General features: G+C 46.3%; 2 protein-coding genes across 3 annotated transcripts in view; one reads left to right on the top strand and one right to left on the bottom strand.

The window, feature by feature from the left end:
* Window positions 1-333: 333 nt before the first annotated feature.
* capn2l (calpain 2, (m/II) large subunit, like) lies at window positions 334-14,806 on the top strand. Its single transcript, XM_038714698.1, has 21 exons — window positions 334-637; window positions 3,888-3,957; window positions 4,078-4,199; window positions 4,631-4,764; window positions 5,201-5,369; window positions 5,882-5,965; window positions 6,209-6,294; window positions 7,287-7,361; window positions 7,444-7,604; window positions 7,757-7,926; window positions 8,180-8,191; window positions 8,298-8,509; window positions 9,254-9,290; window positions 10,004-10,069; window positions 10,155-10,212; window positions 10,296-10,360; window positions 10,496-10,564; window positions 11,698-11,776; window positions 12,497-12,613; window positions 13,236-13,294; window positions 14,634-14,806. The coding sequence occupies exons 1-21, from the start codon at window positions 401-403 to the stop codon at window positions 14,655-14,657; spliced, it is 2,106 nt and encodes a 701-aa protein (XP_038570626.1). The 5' UTR covers window positions 334-400; the 3' UTR covers window positions 14,658-14,806.
* A 1-nt stretch (window position 14,807) lies between these two features.
* aars2 (alanyl-tRNA synthetase 2, mitochondrial (putative)) overlaps window positions 14,808-18,235 on the bottom strand; it is a 31,608-nt gene continuing 28,180 nt past the window's right edge. For both annotated transcript variants that reach the window (XM_038714683.1, XM_038714684.1), the window contains exons 20-22: window positions 15,699-15,782; window positions 15,421-15,534; window positions 14,808-15,332 (exon numbers count right to left, since the gene is read on the bottom strand). In XM_038714683.1, the coding sequence (XP_038570611.1) occupies window positions 15,165-15,332; window positions 15,421-15,534; window positions 15,699-15,782 (366 nt within the window). In that variant the 3' untranslated portion in view covers window positions 14,808-15,164. The remainder of the gene's footprint in view (window positions 15,333-15,420; window positions 15,535-15,698; window positions 15,783-18,235) is intronic.

The following is an 18,235-nucleotide window of genomic DNA, read 5'->3' on the forward strand; positions in this document are numbered from 1 at the left end:
TGAGGTGAAGACGGTCTGTTGAAATTTAAACAGAATATTGAGACAGACAGAGAGACAGCGGGCTGCAAAGAGTGACTCGGGTCAGAGGAAAGAACCTTTCAGCTGCCAGCAGAACTTTTCCTGCTTCGTTGCGCAGATTTCACACAACACGCCCGGAAGTCAGACCTGCATTCTTCACAATAAAAGCGTTTCTTTAACTGCTTTCCTGCCTGATGGTCGGCGGTTAAATATTTTGAAGGTACTTACAGGAAGCTGAATCTGACTGTGTCGGGTTGCTCTCTGTGATCCCGGCGGAGTGGACACTCCCTTCCTTCCAACACTGCATCCTCAACACTCCCCAAACTTTCCAGGAGCCTCCGCACCCTCCAGGCTCTCCGCTGCAGACTCCAGGTCCAGCAACATGTCGGGCATCGCGGCCACGCTGCAGCACCGCCGGGAGAAGAACCGGGGAATCGGAACCAACAGCCAGGCGGTTCGGTACCTGGACCAGGACTACGAGGCTCTGCGGCGCCGCTGCTTAGAGTCCGGCCGCCTGTTCCAGGACGACGCGTTCCCGGCGCTGCCCTCCTCCCTGGGCTTCAACGAGCTGGGCCCGAACTCCTACAAGGTCCGGGGGGTGTCCTGGAAGAGACCCACGGTCAGTGAAGATCACAGCCTCACGTAGAAACGCTGCCTGCGCCAAAACCATGAACGTGAGAACGTGAGACTGCGCGGACAAACTTCAGCCTGCTGCAGTCAGGAAACTCCTGTCAGATATGAGATGTTTAATATCAGGAGCAAGAGTTTATTTTAACGCCATATATCCCACCTTATCTATCAGGGCTCTCAGAAGTTTCCCTCCCCAGGGCCCCAGCCAATTCTCTCAAGTTTTACTAGCAGTTAGATTTTACCCGAACAAACAGAAGGTATAAAAATAGGTAGAGCTGTTAAAGGTAAATAAATAAATTTATTTATATGCTTTCAAAAATACAAACGTATCAAAACTAAAAGGAAATTTGGCCCCAAACGAGCAGCAGTGCTGCACACACAGGCCTCCAGTACACATTTCAGCTTCTGAATGGGGTTTTGTGTTGTAAGTGTGTGTTGCACATTTTTATGCCTTGATGAGGGGTGTAGGGGCCCCACTCAGAGCCCTGTGGCTCAAGTCCATTTTCACCACCATGATGGATGATAGCTTTCTGTCCAGAGCCAAAATATAGAAAAACAAGTCCTTTCCTTAGTTTCAGGCAGCCAAAGCTAAGCCAGTGGTGGGCAGTAACAAAGTACTTAAGTACGCAAGGTATTTGTTCTGAACTTGAGTATTTTCTTTTCATGCCACTTTCTACTTCATCACATCTCCAAAGGGAATATATACTATATATATAATATATAATATTATACTTTACTTTATCTGACAGCTTCAGTTACTAGTTAGAAATAATTTAAAAATAATTTTTTTACACACAAAATGAATGAAGAGTTTAAAAAATAGGATGTTTTGATATAAATTTAATTACTTAACGGTTTATAAAAGTCCAGCTAGTAGAACTACATCAGTTAGTCTAATTGACAGAAATTTAATTGCCAACTGTTTTGGTTTTAGTCATTTTTCCTGTAAAAACATTTTATGGTTCCAGTTTCCAATCTGATAGAAAATAGTTCAACCTCATCCAACTACATTAATGCATGAGGAATAATAATCTAATGTATATATATATATATATATATATATATATATATATATATAACTAGTATAACAGTCATAGGGGACTTTTTTTTTTGCTTTGAGAAGGCTATACTTTTATTTTGAACATACTTTTACTTAACTTTTTCAATGCAGTAGGCCTACTTGCAGAGTATTTTTACAGTGAGGTACTGTTATTTTTTTATAAAGGATCTGAAGAGGCATATGTTCGGCTACTTTGCTCACCACTGGCTAAAAAAGCCAAAGCTTCTGGTTGCAAAGACGTTGGAGGGATTTTGACGGCATCAGTAATCATTTAGCACTCCCCAACATCAGCTGCTCTCACTATCTTTGATCTGAGTGAATAATAATTAAAAAAACCTACAGTTACATTCATTAGGCTACGGAGAAAGCTAGGAACTCTAAAAAATGATCGTCCATTAATTTAATATAGCGGGACAACTTCGAGGACGTTATCTCATAACTTACTTCTCTGCGTGAGAAATACAAGGTGTGGCGTGTGAACTGGCTGAAATGCGTGAGACCTTTAAACAGCAATAACTGGCCCATTCCACCCAACTGGCGGGCTGTTTTCACCTTCCAGTGTTTTTTCAACACTGAATCTAATGACACACACGCTAAACTATTTAAAATATTTAATGGTCACTCTCAGGCAGATTTATTCAAACTTTTACAAGGTTTCTAAGCGGAAAAATGGCTTCATTTTCCTCAGTCCTGTTACCAAAACTTATGTATCATTTTGAAACCATGTTTAAAAGCAGGTCAAGTAATGCCTTTGTTTTTCCCTAAAGACAGTGTTTATTTTAAATCAGTTGTTGGTTACATGTCCATAAAATGATTGTTTTTAACAAATTTTTTTATTTATATGCATGCAAGTTGTATTTTTCCAAAAAATGCAACACCTTTTTTTTGTTTTGAAGGAGACCGAAACCTCCAGGTTCAATGTTTTTATCATGTAATTTATTAAACAACGGGATAAATGATAGATAATAGAAAAAAATAAACAATTTAGTAACAGGAATGAGTGTTGGCTAACAGTATGCAGAAATATTCAAATACACGAGGGGGAAAAAAAACTTTTATACCAAATGCAAAGAAATGCACAGTACCAATGGATGCATTAGGTCATCTACTTTCATATGATACTAGCATCTTCACTCTGCATTTAGAATAGAACCCATGAAAAATCTCTCCCGAGTAGCCGCTTGGGGAGCGTTATACGACGCATGTTTTGATGTGATGTCACAGGGATGAAAGGGAAGCGGCTGGACTACAAACGAGCTGTTTTCAGGCAGTTCAGAGCAGAGTTTTCTGTGGGAGATGGGAACTCCCTTTGGGTTTTTCCAAAGTTTATAACTCAATAAAGGAGAGGGAAAAGGCCAAACAGCAGAATATCACCTCTTTAATGAACCAAGTTAATGTTACAGTTGGAAAATGTGAAGAGAGTGAATTCACAAAACCAGATTTCAGTGTATCAACAAGCGTTAGCTTAGGTTGTTAGCAAGCGACTAACTTTACCCAGGCCTAGCTAGCATTAGCTGGTAACACCATGTAAATAAAAACGAACAGAAACAATTCAGCATTTTCTATGCAAAAAATAAACAGATGTTTTCTTTTTTATGGTGCTCCTATGCCTCCGTATGAAACTAGTCCTGCCCTGGTGTCAGTATGTAACTATGACTTCTGGATTGTGCATGTTGAGTATTTTCTCGCCAAGATCCTGAGTGACTAAGAACTCTGGCATCCAGAATTCATAGACCCGTAGTTACACACATAACTCTTGTTCTGTTTCATTTTCTGACGCCAGAGGCCGTGTGACTAACATGGTCAAGAGGAATCCCACCTTTCAGGGAACGGCCTGATACAAATACTACATAATGTTGCTTTAAAGGAGTTCTACACAGTTTGTATCTGATTTCACTTAGTAACAAACCACTAACACAAGAAGAATTTAGGGTATGTGTGTGGTGTGGGAACAGGTTCAGCAGCGATGGTAGCCATCTTGCAATAATGTCTGAATTCCTTATCTTATCATCTTAAGTTCTTATTCTCCCACAGAAACCTGAACTCTGCCAACCCCGTCCTCGCTGAGCGGCTTCAGGCGTCGCGGGCAGATCAGATAGTCACAAGTGAACAGGTGTGAATGCGTCCGACATAACCAGGTTCAGTCTGTCAGCTGATGTGTGTCGTGTTTCCTGTGCAGGAGATGACCTCCGACCCCGAGTTCATCATCTGTGGAGCCTCCAGGACCGACATTCGTCAGGGAGCTCTGGGTGAGAACAAACACACCACTTACCACCATCCTTCTAAAGGAAGCTGTTGATCTTCCTCCAGTGCAGCACCTTTAAGTACGTGTCTGACCTAATCCCCGCCCCTTCCTGTCTGTCATCCAGGGGACTGCTGGCTGCTCGCCGCCATCGCCTCTCTGACCCTGAACGAGGAAGTTCTTACTCGAGTCGTCCCGCACGGTCAGAGCTTCACGAAAGGAGAGTACGCCGGCATCTTCCACTTCCAGGTACACAGATACGCAGTACCACAAATATTTAAGAAGGTACCTGGGATGCAAATACTACACAAGGTTCTGGGTAAGCACATAGTCCGAGACCAGGTACTGACACGTCTACTTCTTCAACAGCTGTTAGTACCTCTACATGTACTTTTACTACTACAAATGTTACTTCTACTTCCATCTACTACTACAAATGATACTACTACTTCCATCTACTACTACAAATGATACTACTACTACTATCTTCTACTACTATCCATTACTACAAATGTTACTTCTACTACTATAAACCTCCATGGATTCAATGTGGGTTGAATCATATGAGAGGGATAAGTCTGACCTGGATGACTGAATCTTCACAGACATGTTATTGGGTGACTGGAGTTCCTCAGGGAAGCGTCCTAGGGCCTCTTTTTATCTGTTTCTCTGGTCTGCAGTTCTGGCAGTTCGGGGAGTGGGTGGATGTAGTGATCGACGACCGTCTGCCGGTGAAAGATGGCGAGCTGTTGTTTGTCCACTCGGCGGAGGGCAGGGAGTTCTGGAGCGCCCTGCTGGAGAAGGCCTACGCCAAGTAAGACCTGACGGAGTATATGTAAACACATACATCTGTTTTGCAACAGGCCTGAGAACAGTGATGTGAGAAGGGATAAACTGAGGGAGACCGCTAGAAACACAAACGTGTCACCTGCTCAGCGTCGACCTCAGCTGGTCACATGTACGAGAGCTGAGACATTCAGTCCCCGCCCCCTGTCACCTCCACACAGCCGACCAATCGCAGAGGGAGGCGGACCCCTTAATGATCACGAGTTCGTCAAAGAGAGAAAAACAGAAAAATTTTGCAATAAATTGGATCAGAGCTGAAACGATCAGGTGATTCATTGATTAGTAATGAATGCACTTCGGACTCTTTCACAGTTTTAGAAACTAACAGGATGACAGGATCCACGGGGCTGAACCTGGTCACGTGGCATCCTCAGGCGTTACCCGTGTGTGTGATGTTGCCACAGGTTGAACGGCTGTTACGAGGCTCTGTCTGGAGGAACCACCACCGAGGGCTTCGAGGATTTCACCGGAGGAATCGCTGAGGTCCACGAGCTGGGTCAACCCGGTCCTCACCTGTTCCACATCATCCAGAAGGCTCAGAGCCGCGGGTCGCTGATGGGCTGCTCCATAGACGTACGCTGCGTGTAGAGATACTTTTACAACGTCATGTGATCTATGAAGTATTTTAATATTATTTTACCAACAATAAAAACTAACGAGCTTCTGTTTCACATGAACACAACATGAGACATTCAGTGTTCTGGTTATTTTGTAGTTTGCCATCTCATGGTACATACTGGAAAATATCCATATTAATATTGTAATAATATATTATTTCAATAGACAAACACAGGTCCTGTAGAGTATAATGAGTACTGGGTACTGTATCGTAAATGATGAGTACTTCATGGATACTAGACAAGTTGCCCTGATCATATTTTCGTTTTATGGTGTTTCTGGCAGCACAGAGACGAGAGACGGAGCGAGAAGACGTGTTACAGAACAATAAATCAAACTACATGTTTTCAGCAGAAGGTCCTGCTTTACTGTAGACTTTATTGGAAGTATTTTTGGATAAAAATAGAACGCCTCATTGTGTGGACGTTGTTTTGTTTCGTTAATCAGCTGATGTTGTTTTGCTTCAGATCACCAGCTCATCCGACTCGGAGGCGGTCACCTCTCAGAAGCTGGTGAAAGGCCACGCCTACTCTGTGACTGGTGCAGCTGAGGTGAGAGGACACGCCCCCACCCCCACCCCATGTGAACCTCATGTAATGGACAGAAAAATGTGAACACTGTATTAAACTACACTTCCCATGAGCCTTAGCAGGAGGTGTGGCTTTTTGGAGACAAAGCTTGTGTTAGCATGCTGAGGTGTACAGATGGAGCAGACCCAGCTCACCTGAAGAGGGGCGGAGCTTCACCTCTCATGGCATCAGGTGTAACTCTGCTTTGCGTGTGATTGGCTGCAGGTGGAGTACCGTGGCAAGATGGAGAGGCTGATCCGGATCAGAAACCCCTGGGGTCAGGTGGAGTGGACCGGAGCCTGGAGTGATGAGTAGGTAACCCCGACAGCTCGTCACCCAACAGGTGTTGGAGACTCAAACCAGAGAGAACAAACGCTGCAGAGCCTCCGAGAGTCTTCCGAGATTTCCTTCAGTATCACATCCAGTGAAAGCTGTCTGGGCAGGAGGTGCAGGGAGGTGATTAGAAGAAGAGCTGAGAGGACGGGTGGATGTGTTGATATGAAGGAGGTCGGTGAGGTACAGAGGAGCGAGGTTGTGAAAGGCCTTAAAGGTCTGGAGCAGAGTTTTGAAATCAATGTGGTATTTAACTGGGAAGCTGCTGAAGGACAGGAGTAATATGATTAATAGAAGGAGTTCTGCTGATGATCTGGGCAGCAGAGTTCTGAACCAGTTGGCTGCATTAATGATGGTTGAGAGAGACAGTTCAGAGGCGATTAATGTTATTTAAATGAACGCATGCAGACCGAGTGACATTATTAATGTGAGCTTGAAATGAAAGTGTGCTGTCGAAGATCACACCCAGACTTTCTACTCTAAGAGAGAAAGTGGATTTGGTGCCATTGAAGAGAACCACGGTTTTGTCCTTGTTAAGTCTGAGGAAGTTGCAGCAGAACCAGGATTTCTATTCAATCAGAGAGGAAGGTGGAGGTAGGTTTGGTGGACAGGTAGAGATGGGTGTCATCCGCATAGAAGTGGATTTGGATGTTAAATTTACGGAAGATATGGCCAAGAGGAAGCAGAAAGCTGATGAACAGAAGGGGCCCCAGGACAGAGCGCTGGGGAACACCGCTAGTGACAGGACATAGACGTGATTTGAAATGTCTGAGTTGGATGAACCAGAGAGATTTAAACCAGTCCGAAGGTGTGTACATCCATGCTAACTGCTAACAGGAGCTGCTAACAGCTAATTCAGCTACTTTAATGGGACAGTTTGTCTAAATGTCTAAAATCTCACATTATGATTTAGCTGCGAGTTGTGTTTCTTATTTCCTGACTGTAAAACGTGTCGAACGCTTCCTGACAGTTCGCTGCAGTGGCGTTACATCAGTGACGAGGACAGAGAGCGCCTGAGTCATCGCGCAGAGGACGGAGAGTTCTGGTAAAACTTTACTTTGTCTCCAATCTACCTGAACTTCATCAGGTCTTCTGTGGGAAGTGAAACCCTCTGCTGTGTCTTCCAGGATGTCTTTCTCTGACTTCCTGCGACAGTTCTCCCGGCTGGAGATCTGTAACCTGACGCCCGACGCCCTGAGAGACGACTCCATCTCTAAATGGGCTCTGTCCAAGTTCGATGGCAGCTGGAGGAAAGGATCCACCGCTGGAGGCTGCAGGAACTTCCCCAGTGAGTGATCCTGTCAGACAGTGAGCAGGTCCAACATTTCATTTTTAGAGATCCTGCAGGTTCTTATAGCCCGTCAGCAGCAGCGCCTCAGCAGGTGGGGTGACCTTCCTTTGACTCTTAAAGGTCTCTGATCTGCTGTTTCCAAACCGCAGACTCATTCTGGATGAACCCTCAGTTTGTGATCAAGCTGGATGAGGAGGATGACGACCCGGAGGACGGAGAGGCCGGCTGCAGCCTTGTGGTCGGTCTGATCCAGAAGAACCGCAGACACTTGAGGCAGAAGGGAGAGGGCATGCACACGGTCGGATTCGCCATCTACGAGGTGAGAAGGAGTTTCATGTCTGGACTGTTGACTTCAGGCAGAAGCGTTTCTTTAAGGTTATAAAACGTGTCCTGAAGAGTCGACTGTGTTGGTGAGGAGAGTCCAGTTCGCCCTGGTCGGTCTTCACCTCGTCATGTTGAGTGTGTCGTAGCCAGAACAGGATGCTGCTGTTGTCGGAGGACTTTAGAGACGAGCCTGAGAGGGTAGTACGATTTGTAAACTTCTCTGAATCTTATTGTTTCTTCTGTTTCAGGTTCCTGATGAGGTACGAAGACGCCGACCTGCTCACGTCCTGCCGCTCGGGGTTTATTGCTCAACATTTCATTTCTTTAGCTCAGACTCTGGGTTCACCTCTGGTGTCTGTCTGTCAGTTCTCTGGTCAGAGGAACGTCCACCTGAACAGGAACTTCTTCCTGCGTCACGCCTCCACCGCGCGCTCCGAGACCTTCATCAACCTGCGAGAAGTCTGCAGCCGCTTCTGTCTGCCGCCCGGAGAGTACCTGATCATCCCGTCCACCTTCGAACCGCACAAGAACGGAGACTTCTGTGTCCGGGTCTTCTCCGAGAAAAAGGCAGACTTTCAGTAAGTTACTTCAGACTCTGAGACTCTGGAGAGCGAGAGGTCCCATGTCTAAATGAATCTCAGTGGTCATGATGGAGCTGATGGTGAAAGTCTCGGGGAATCTGCTGAGCTGAACTGACTTTGTGTTTGTAGAGATGTTGGAGGTTTTCTTAATTGGTGCGTTCAAGATGACGGCGGCTGACTTTCGCTGACTTGATAGTCTAATGTGAGCTACAGGTGACTGCAGGGGCGGGGAATAAAAACGCCGCCATCAAGTCGAACATGTTCTGTGTGAGCTGAGATCAATAACTGATCTGACCAGGCTTCAGTGTGGTTGTAGCTTTATGCAGCTGCAGAAAAGCCACTGCGGCCGGACTCTGCGCCTGCAGCCGCCTTGCTCCTGTGAGGTTTTCATGTCATGTGACCTGGTGATTTGCAGCACCAGTGAAAGTCGGACTCAATTTCTAACCAGCATGCCTTATTTTAAGCACAGCATGAAGTCGAACGCACCTATTCACTTCAATACAGAGTTTGGTCACAGCAGCACCTGGTGGATGTTAGAGGAACTGCAGCTGCTGGAGTTTCTATTAAAACATCTGATTACCGTGATGCTTTGAGTGTCAGTCAGTAAGAACCCTTCACGGTGTGTTTAATGTCAGTGAGGATTATGTGGCACTCTCTAGCAGCTCTTATTAGTCTTTATAAAAACTGGATCTTGTGTTTTAATAATAAAAAATAATTTAATAATGATGTTTGTCCCTGCAGAGAGCTGGACGACCCCGTCGAGTGCAGAGTGAAGAAGGTGAGGACGAGATCCAGCTGGTACATTTTTTAAAAGTTACCAAACAGACGGCAGCTCCTTGCATTCAGTCTGAACCTTTAGTCTCGTTTTCTTTTTAATAATTTCCCCTAAAACAGGGATAAAAAAACAGGGAAGTAAATCTGCACTATATTTTCTGTCCAGTTCAACTTTGACCCATGAACTCTCCCCGTTAACCAATAACATGCTGTCCTGACTAAAGCTGCAACTAACAATTATGTTCATTATAAATATCTAAATTATTTTTTCAATTAATTGATCAGTTGTTTGGTCTATAAAATGGTGAAAAATGTCGATCAGCGTTTCCCAAAGCTCAAGAAGACGCCCGCAAATGCTCAAAGATATTCAGTCTCGGAGGATTAAAGAAACCAGAAAATACTCATTTAAGAAGCTGAATTCAGGGAAGTTTGACTTTTTGTCTTTTAAAAAAATGATTCAAACCGATCAATCGATTATCAAAATAGTTTCAGATTAATTCAAGTTGACAATCGATTATTCGATGACTTGTTGCAGCTGTAGTCATCTGGATTTTAATTCTTAACGTTCCTTTTTCTTAAAGTCAGACATTGTTCCTCGTTTAACTTTCTGAAGTTTATTACACGTGTGACTGAGCTCTTCAGCTGCACAGATGTCAGCTATTGATTGATGAATCATCATGATTATTGTGTCAGCTGAGAGTTGACTTCCTGTTTCAGATCGAGATCGGTGAGGACGACGTGGACGAGCGGTTCAGAGGTCTGTTCGGCCGGCTGGCAGGAGCGGTGAGCCGATGATAAGAATAATGAACATGTATATTAATATCTGCTGTGTGACGGTCGACTGACAGGAAGAGTCTCTGTGCCGCAGGACTTTGAAGTTTCTGCCTTCGAGCTGCAGAAGATCCTCAACAAAGTGGTGACCAAACGTAAGAACAGGAACCAGACGCCGGTCTGAGGTCCAGGTGGGCTCTGCAGGTGTGAACAGTGTTTACCTGTTTGTCTCTGACAGGATCCGACATCCAGACCAGCGGCTTCAGCATCACAACGTGTCGCAACATGGTTAACATGCTGGACGTATCCTTCCAGCGCCGGCGTGCACGCCAAGTCCTCCTGTAACTATGATGTCATGAGTTAGTGGTTTAAACTGAAAACGCAATGGGGTCTGCTGGGTAAAATACTGCGGGTGAAGCTCCTGAACTGCAGCTGCAGACAGACGGCAGCGGTCAGCTCGGTCTGCTGGAGTTTAAAGTGCTGTGGACCAAAATCGAGGCGTACCTGGTGAGTGTGAACCCGGCCTGCCCGGTGAAGCGTCACCTTTCACTGCTGTCTCTTCTGAGCAGCCTGAAAGGTTCAGCGTGCAGGTTGTAGTGCCATCTAGTGGTGAGCGCTGTGAATAGCATCCAACAGCTCAGTCACCGCTCCCTCTGCAAGCAGGAGAAGCTACGGTGGCTCTGACCTAAATAACACGTGTGCTCCTCCATATATACAAATTTCATCTTCTTAAAGAGACAGGAGCATCTACAGCTTGTTTCACACAGAGGCTGAAATGAAGGCCTACATGAAGAGTCAGTGTAAGAAAACATGTTTTTGAACTTTGAATCATGCAAAGCGGCCAAACAGGAGTCACAGAACTATAATATAGGTCTGGAAAAGCAGTATAATAGGTCTCCTTTAACTGCTCAGTTTCACATTTTATCTAGAGGTTGTACCAGAACAGGTTCACATGGTTTATGTTCAGACTGCAGCTCCTCTTCTCACCCCGTGTGTTCAACACTCTGTTTTAGCCACCGAGCGAAGCATCTCACCTCTATTCCATCTTTGTTGGGAGCTGCACTTGTGCAATGTGCGTAGGAGACCCTAACATCAGTGGAACCACACGATTGGTTGAAATAGATTTCCCGCCTCGGCTGTTAAAAGCAGACGATTGGCTTTCTAGCAGGAGGGGCGGGATAACCGACATCTTTGGGGTTACAGGCTTTCCCCAAAGAGTTGCACTGAGGATTTTTAAAGTGATGCTTCTACTCTATAAAACGTCTCTGACAGTAACTAGCTAAGGACTACTCAGCCACTCAGAAGCAGAGTAGGGCAGGTCCTGACAAGCATGTCAGTGTGATCCAAAACAAAGCCGTTTCGGCCGGTAATGGCTTCTGTTCAGCCATACATGCTGGACCCAGAGCCTGACCCAGAACCAGCTTCAGAACCTAGACTGGATGACGAGTTTCAGAGTGGTGAGTTATTAATCTGTAACACGTTTATCTTTCATAACGTTTGACCTGAGCTCTTAACTGTGTCAGTTCAGGAGCAGAGTTTAATGCACATTTAAAGATTTATAACACATCAAAAGAAAGGGAAGAAGCCAAGAAGCAGAACATGAGCTCTTGAGTTTGAGACCTCCTTCCTCTGTGTGACAGAACATTTACCGGCAGAAGGACCTGGATCAGTCGGGGACCATGAGCTCTGCAGAGATGAGGTCGGCCGTGGAGGAAGCTGGTAAAACATCTTTATCCGTTTATCTCTCGTCTGAAGCTTCGTTCCACGTTTCAGATTCTAGTTTATTTCTTATCAAACAGCATCAGCATCAGAAAACGTTTAAGGTCTCGGATGTTTCATGATGTCAATATTTCAGATGAAGCGTTTATCTGCTGCTGGTTCTTTTTGTTTTAGATTCTTGTATTTTATGTTTGTTTGTTTATGTAAATGAGCTTCTGTTGTTTAATGTGGGAAAAACCCCAAACACTAAATTTCACTTTTATAAAATCAACATGTCTGATTTCATGATTAGTTTACTTCATGTATTTTATTTACTATGTTAAATATATTTAGTACAACTTAACAAAATATTTATTTTGTGTTTGACTCAATTATGTTACCAAATATTATTTCAACAATCATAAAGAAACAGTTAAAATACTAGAAATATTTGTTTTGTACACTTTAATTATGTTGAACAGCTGCAGTGGTACTGTGGTATAAGTATATGTACTGTGTAATCAAATACCACTGTAGTACTGTGTTAAAATGTTTATAAAAGATGAGCAAAAAGTATTATTATTAATTAAATAACATAGCTTCTTCTGTGGTGTAGAATGGAAAGTACAGTAAAAGTATTATTACTGTACTTTTGTTTTAAAGTACACAGAAGTACTGTTAGATGATCCGGTTCCTCACCTGTGTGACCTCTGACCTCTGCTGCTGGTTTGTGTGTTTCAGGTTTCAGTCTGAACAACCAGCTCCATCAGGTCCTGGTGGCTCGGTACAGCGAACCGGATCTCACCGTCGACTTCGACAGCTTCGTGGGCTGTTTGGTTCGTCTGGAGACCATGTTCAGTGAGTCCTCCACGGACCTCGCAGACTACCGCAGACCACCATAGACCACCACGGTCCTCACAGACCACCACGGACCCCACAGACCACTACAGTCCTCCATAGATCACAGACTACCACGGTCCTAACAGACCCCACAGACCTCACAGTCCACCATGGTCCTAACAGACCACCACAGACCACTACAGTTCTCACAGACCACCATAGACCTCACAGACCACACAGACCACTACAGTCGTCCATAGATCACAGACTACCACGGTCCTAACAGACCCCACAGACCTCACAGTCCACCATGGTCCTAACAGACCACCACAGACCACTACAGTTCTCACAGACCACCATAGACCTCACAGACCACACAGACCACTACAGTCCTCCATAGATCACAGACTACCACGGTCCTAACAGACCCCACAGACCTCACAGTCCACCATGGTCCTAACAGACCACCACAGACCTCACAGTCCACCATAGTCCTAACAGACCACCACAGACCACTACAGTTCTCACAGACCACCATAGACCTCACAGACCACCACAAACAAACCACCGACAACCACAGACCTCTACGGTCTCGCAAACCACCACTCTGAGCATGATGATGATTGTTTCCTCTTCACAGGCATATTTGAAACGCTGGACAAGGACCGCTCGGGGACCGTGGAGCTCAGCATGATGGAGGTACGTAAGTTTCACAGACTGTAGACCAACATGGCCGCCGCTCACGTGGACATGAAGGCAGAACAGAGTTCAGCCTTTCTCTTATTCTCAGTTCAACTCGACTGAATCAGGACGTCAGATCTGTTTTTCAGGAGAAACTAGACAAGAAACAGGAACACGACTAATCAGTCAGACGTCCTGTCGTCACATATAATCCAGCCAGACTGAGACTTTAGGAACAGAGATATGGAGTCGTCCCTTAGAAAGAGTTACTACTAGAAAACAAATGCTCTTTGACTCCGCCCCCTCAAGTTCAACTCATCCAATCATGTTGTCTCCAGAGAAGCTCCGCCTCCAGGTACATGAGATCAATACGAATATCTGATGAGGTTCAGTTTGAGTTCCTCAGTTTTCTCAATAATCAGCTGGGTGTAACCAGCTGATGTCACAGTGACATCAGCTGGTTACACCCACAGCCTGTATAAAGTAGTGGGCTTAGCCACCGTGACGTCCCCTGTAGGTTTGTGGACTATCCTACCGTTCTGAAGCCTCCAGTTTGGCATTTTGGCCGTTACCATCTTGTCTTTGTTCTTGGAACCAGGCATATTTGGACGAGAGGGTGGAGCTAGCTAGCTTGATTAGCAAGGTGCATCTGTGATATTAACTGGGATGCTAATTTTGTCTAGCGACCAACCGGCTTAAAACTAAACGTACTTCCTGAAAAATGAGCAGCCGACTCCTGATGAGCGGCGCTGGTTAAATGTTCACAGAGCAGCGGATACGAGTCGCCTCTATCCTGATTGACAGGTTGTCAATCAGCTTGTAGCCCCGCCCTAAAGCCTCCCCTGCTTCCTGGTCTCTGTTCCTCTAAATGGGACCATAATTTACTAAATGAACATCATGCTGTGTTGAAGAAGACTTGAAACTAGCGACTGAGACCATAAACTTATTTAGGTTTAGGTTATTCACTGGCTTCGCTTTTCAGAGGATTTTGATTGGTTACACCTGAGCGCCTCAGGTTCTGCAGCAGACAAAACCAGGTCTGGACTGTAGCAGACTCCGAGTATTCAGAAAGAATTGTTTGTCGCTGTAATTTAAAATCTGAAAACAGCGTTTATTCATATTAGAACTGTGTATTTATATATAAAAATAGGTCTAATGATTCCTGCTGACTTCCTGTGCCGTGATGATCAGGATCCAGCCTGTAGTCCTGACGGCAGGTTGGAGCTCAACAAGGAAAACTCGATTTTTGTAACGCGAGTCTTTAAAAAACAAGAATATTTTAAGTGTTAATAACATAAAAGATCAGATCAGAATCCAACAGTTGATTTAATGTGAGCATGTTGTGGTTTTCCTACAGTGGCTGAACGTGTCTCTGCTCTGAAGATCCAGGACCCTCCTGAGCGCTGGACTCATCTGATCATCAGGGACGAGACCATGACTGATGATCAGCTGTAGCTAATCAATGAGTCCTGGTTATTCACCTGATGCCTTATTGATAAACATTATTAAATAAAGAGAATACAGCAGTGAGTCTGTGAGCACTGATTTATTAATATGAAACCAATCGGAGGAGCCTGCCTGCAGCTGTGGGCGGGGCTTATTCTCACCTGTACCTTTAGTCAGGTGCACTCTGACCGCAGGAAGCATCATGTTGAAATGTGTAAACAAAATAAATAACGTGATTGGCTGACAGCAGCAGGATGTCCCGCCCACCACAGTCAGACCACACCTCACTCTCCCACAGACATCTGATTGGTTCTTAAAGGTGGTCCCGCCCACACACTTCCTGTCCAAACAGGAAACAGTCCCTCAGACCCTCTCAGTTCCCAGCAGCCACCAGCAGGAGGCGCTGTGATGTCAGAATGTCATAATCTCTGGCTTTATGACATCAGCGCCCTGTTTTCTGGCGGGCGAACTCTTCCGCCCATCTCAGAGCCTCAGTGATGTCACTGCTGCTTCCTGTTCCCTTTGCAACCAGGGCGGAGCCGCCGGCGCTGCCCCCCAGGTGATGACACACCGCCACTGCCCAATCAGAGGCAGAGAGGGCCACAGAGTCCTGAGGAGGGAGAGGACAGCCAATCAAACGCTTCAAACTAGACTTTATTTATACAGCCTGACGCCACAGACAGGTGTTTCATCGTTACCTTGGGAACCTGACAGGCACACAGAACCTTCCCAGAATGCCTCTGGTGAGCGAGCAGCATCACGTGACTGCGAGGAGAGGCGGCGCTCAGCTGGTTCACCGTCTTCATGACAACCTGACAGGAAACAGCATTTTCTGATGAGGTCATAGTGATGTCATCGCAGCTGTCTAACAAACTGGAGGTGGCGTTTTACACCAGGCAGGATCAAATGACATCCAGATGCATTATGGGAAACGTAGGCTCCACCTGTGAGCGTCTGAGGGTCCGGCTGTTCTTACCGACAGAGAGTCCGTGTCCACAGAGTCCACCTGCACGTCCTTCCTGCCGTTCTTCCCCAGCAGAGCCTGAGCTCGCACTGCAGCCTGTGCAAAGCATGATGGGAAAACACTCAGCGACACAGAATAAAGCCTTTTATAACCTCTCTCTCTCTCTCTCTCTCTCTCCTGTCTCTCTCTCGTGTGTGTCTCTCTCTCTCTCTCTCTCTCGTGTGTCTCTCTCTCTCTCTCTCTCTCGTGTGTCTCTCTCTCTCTCTCGTATGTCTGTCTCTCGTGTCTCTCTCTCGCGTGTGTCTCTCTCGTGTCTGTCTCTCTCTCTCTCTCGTGTGTCTGTCTCTCGTGTCTCTCTCTCTCTCGTATGTCTGTCTCTCGTGTCTCTCTCTCGTGTGTGTCTCTCTCTCTCTCTCTCTCTCGTGTGTCTCTCTCTCTCTCTCGTATGTCTGTCTCTCGTGTCTCTCTCTCGCGTGTGTCTCTCTCGTGTCTGTCTCTCTCTCTCTCTCGTGTGTCTGTCTCTCGTGTCTCTCTCTCTCTCGTATGTCTGTCTCTCGTGTCTCTCTCTCGCGTGTGTCTCTCTCTCTCTCTTGTGTGTCTGTCTCTCGTGTCTCTCTCTCTCGTATGTCTGTCTCTCGTGTCTCTCTCTCGTGTCTGTCTCTCTCTCTTCTCTCTCTCGTGTCTCTCTCTCGTGTCTCTCTCTCTCTCTCTCGTGTCTCTCTCTCGTGTCTCTCTCTCTCTCGTGTCTCTCTCTCTCTCGTGTCTCTCTCTCTCTCTCGTCTCTCTCTCTCTCGTCTCTGTCTCTCTCTCTCTCTCTCTCTCTTGTGTCTCTCTCTCTCTCTCTTGTGTCTCTCTCTCTCTCGTCTCTCTCTCTCTCGTCTCTCTCTCTCTCGTCTCTGTCTCTCTCTCGTGTCTCTCTCTCTCTCTCGTGTCTCTCTCTCTCTCGTCTCTGTCTCTCTCTCGTGTCTCTCTTGTGTGTCTCTCTCTCGTGTCTCTCTCTCGTCTCTGTCTCTCTCTCTCTCGTCTCTCTCTCTCTCGTCTCTCTCTCTCGTGTCTCTCTCTCTCTCTCGTCTCTCTCGTCTCTCTCTCGTGTGTGTCTCTCTCTCGTCTCTGTCTCTCTTTCTCTCGTCTCTGTCTTGTCTCTCTCGTCTGTCTCTCTCTCTCGTCTCTCTCTCTCTCGTGTGTCTCTCTCTCGTGTCTCTCTCTTTCGTGTCTCTCTCTTTCGTGTCTCTCTCTCTCGTGTGTCTGTCTCTCTCTCTCGTGTCTCTCTCTCTCGTGTGTGTCTCTCGTGTCTCTCTCTCTCTCGTGTGTCTCTCTCGTGTGTCTCTCTCTCTCTTTCGTGTCTCTCTCTCTCTCTCTTGTCTCTCTCTCTCTCTCTCGTATGTCTCTCTCGCGTGTCTCTCTTTCGTGTCTCTCTCTCGTCTCTCTCTCTCTCGTCTCTCTCTCTCTCTCGTGTGTGTCTCTCTCTCGTGTCTCTCTCTCTCGTCTCTCTCTCGTCTCTCTCTCTCTCGTGTCTGTCTCTCTCGTGTGTGTGTCTCTCTCTCTCGTATCTCTCTCTCTTTCGTGTCTGTCTCTCTCTCGTGTCTCTCTCCCTCGTGTCTGTCTCTCTCTCTCTCGTGTCTCTCTCTCCTCTCTCTCGTGTCTCTCTCTCCTCTCTCTCGTGTCTCTCTCTCTCGTCTCTCTCTCTCTCGTGTGTGTGTGTCTCTCTCTCGTGTGTGTCTCTCTCTCGTATCTCTCTCTCTCGTGTCTCTCTCTCTTGTCTCTCGTGTGTCTCACTCGTGCGTGTCTCTCTCTCTCTCTCGTGTCTCTCGTCTCTGTCTCTCTCTCTCGTGTGTCTCTCTCGTGTGTGTCTCTCTCTCGTCTCTCTCTCTCTCGTCTCTCGTGTGTCTCTCTCTCTCTCGTGTCTCTCTCTCTCGTGTCTCTCTCTCGCGCGTGTGTCTCTCTCGTGTCTGTCTCTCTCTCTCTCTCGTATCTCTCTCTCGTCTCTCTCTCTCGTGTCTCTCACTCGTGTGTGTGTCTCTCACTCGTGCGTGTCTCTCTCTCTCTCTCGTGTGTCTCTCTCTCTCTCTCTCTCGTGTCTCTCTCTCTCGTGTCTGTCTCTCTCTCTCTCTCTCTCGTGTGTCTCTCTCTCTCGTCTCTCTTGTGTCTCTGTCTCTCGTGTCTCTCTCTCGTGTCTCTCTCTCGTCTCTCTCTCGTGTCTCTCGTCTCTCTCTCGTGTCTCTCTCTCTCGTGTCTCTCTCTCGTGTGTGTCTCTCTCTCTCTCGTGTCTCTCTCTCTCGTGTCTCTCTCTCGTCTCTGTCTCTCTTTCTCTCGTCTCTGTCTTGTCTCTCTCGTCTGTCTCTCTCTCTCGTCTGTCTCTCTCTCTCGTCTCTCTCTCTCTCTCGTGTGTCTCTCTCTTTCGTGTCTCTCTCTTTCGTGTCTCTCTCTCTCGTGTGTCTGTCTCTCTCTCTCGTGTCTCTCTCTCTCGTGTGTGTCTCTCGTGTCTCTCTCTCTCGTGTGTCTCTCTCGTGTGTCTCTCTCTCTCTTTCGTGTCTCTCTCTCTCTCTCTT

Source organism: Micropterus salmoides, unplaced genomic scaffold, assembly GCF_014851395.1.
Source record: "Micropterus salmoides isolate LMB-PRFRI ecotype aquatic unplaced genomic scaffold, ASM1485139v1 Ms_hic_scaffold_12, whole genome shotgun sequence".
Lineage (NCBI taxonomy): Eukaryota > Metazoa > Chordata > Actinopteri > Centrarchiformes > Centrarchidae > Micropterus > Micropterus salmoides.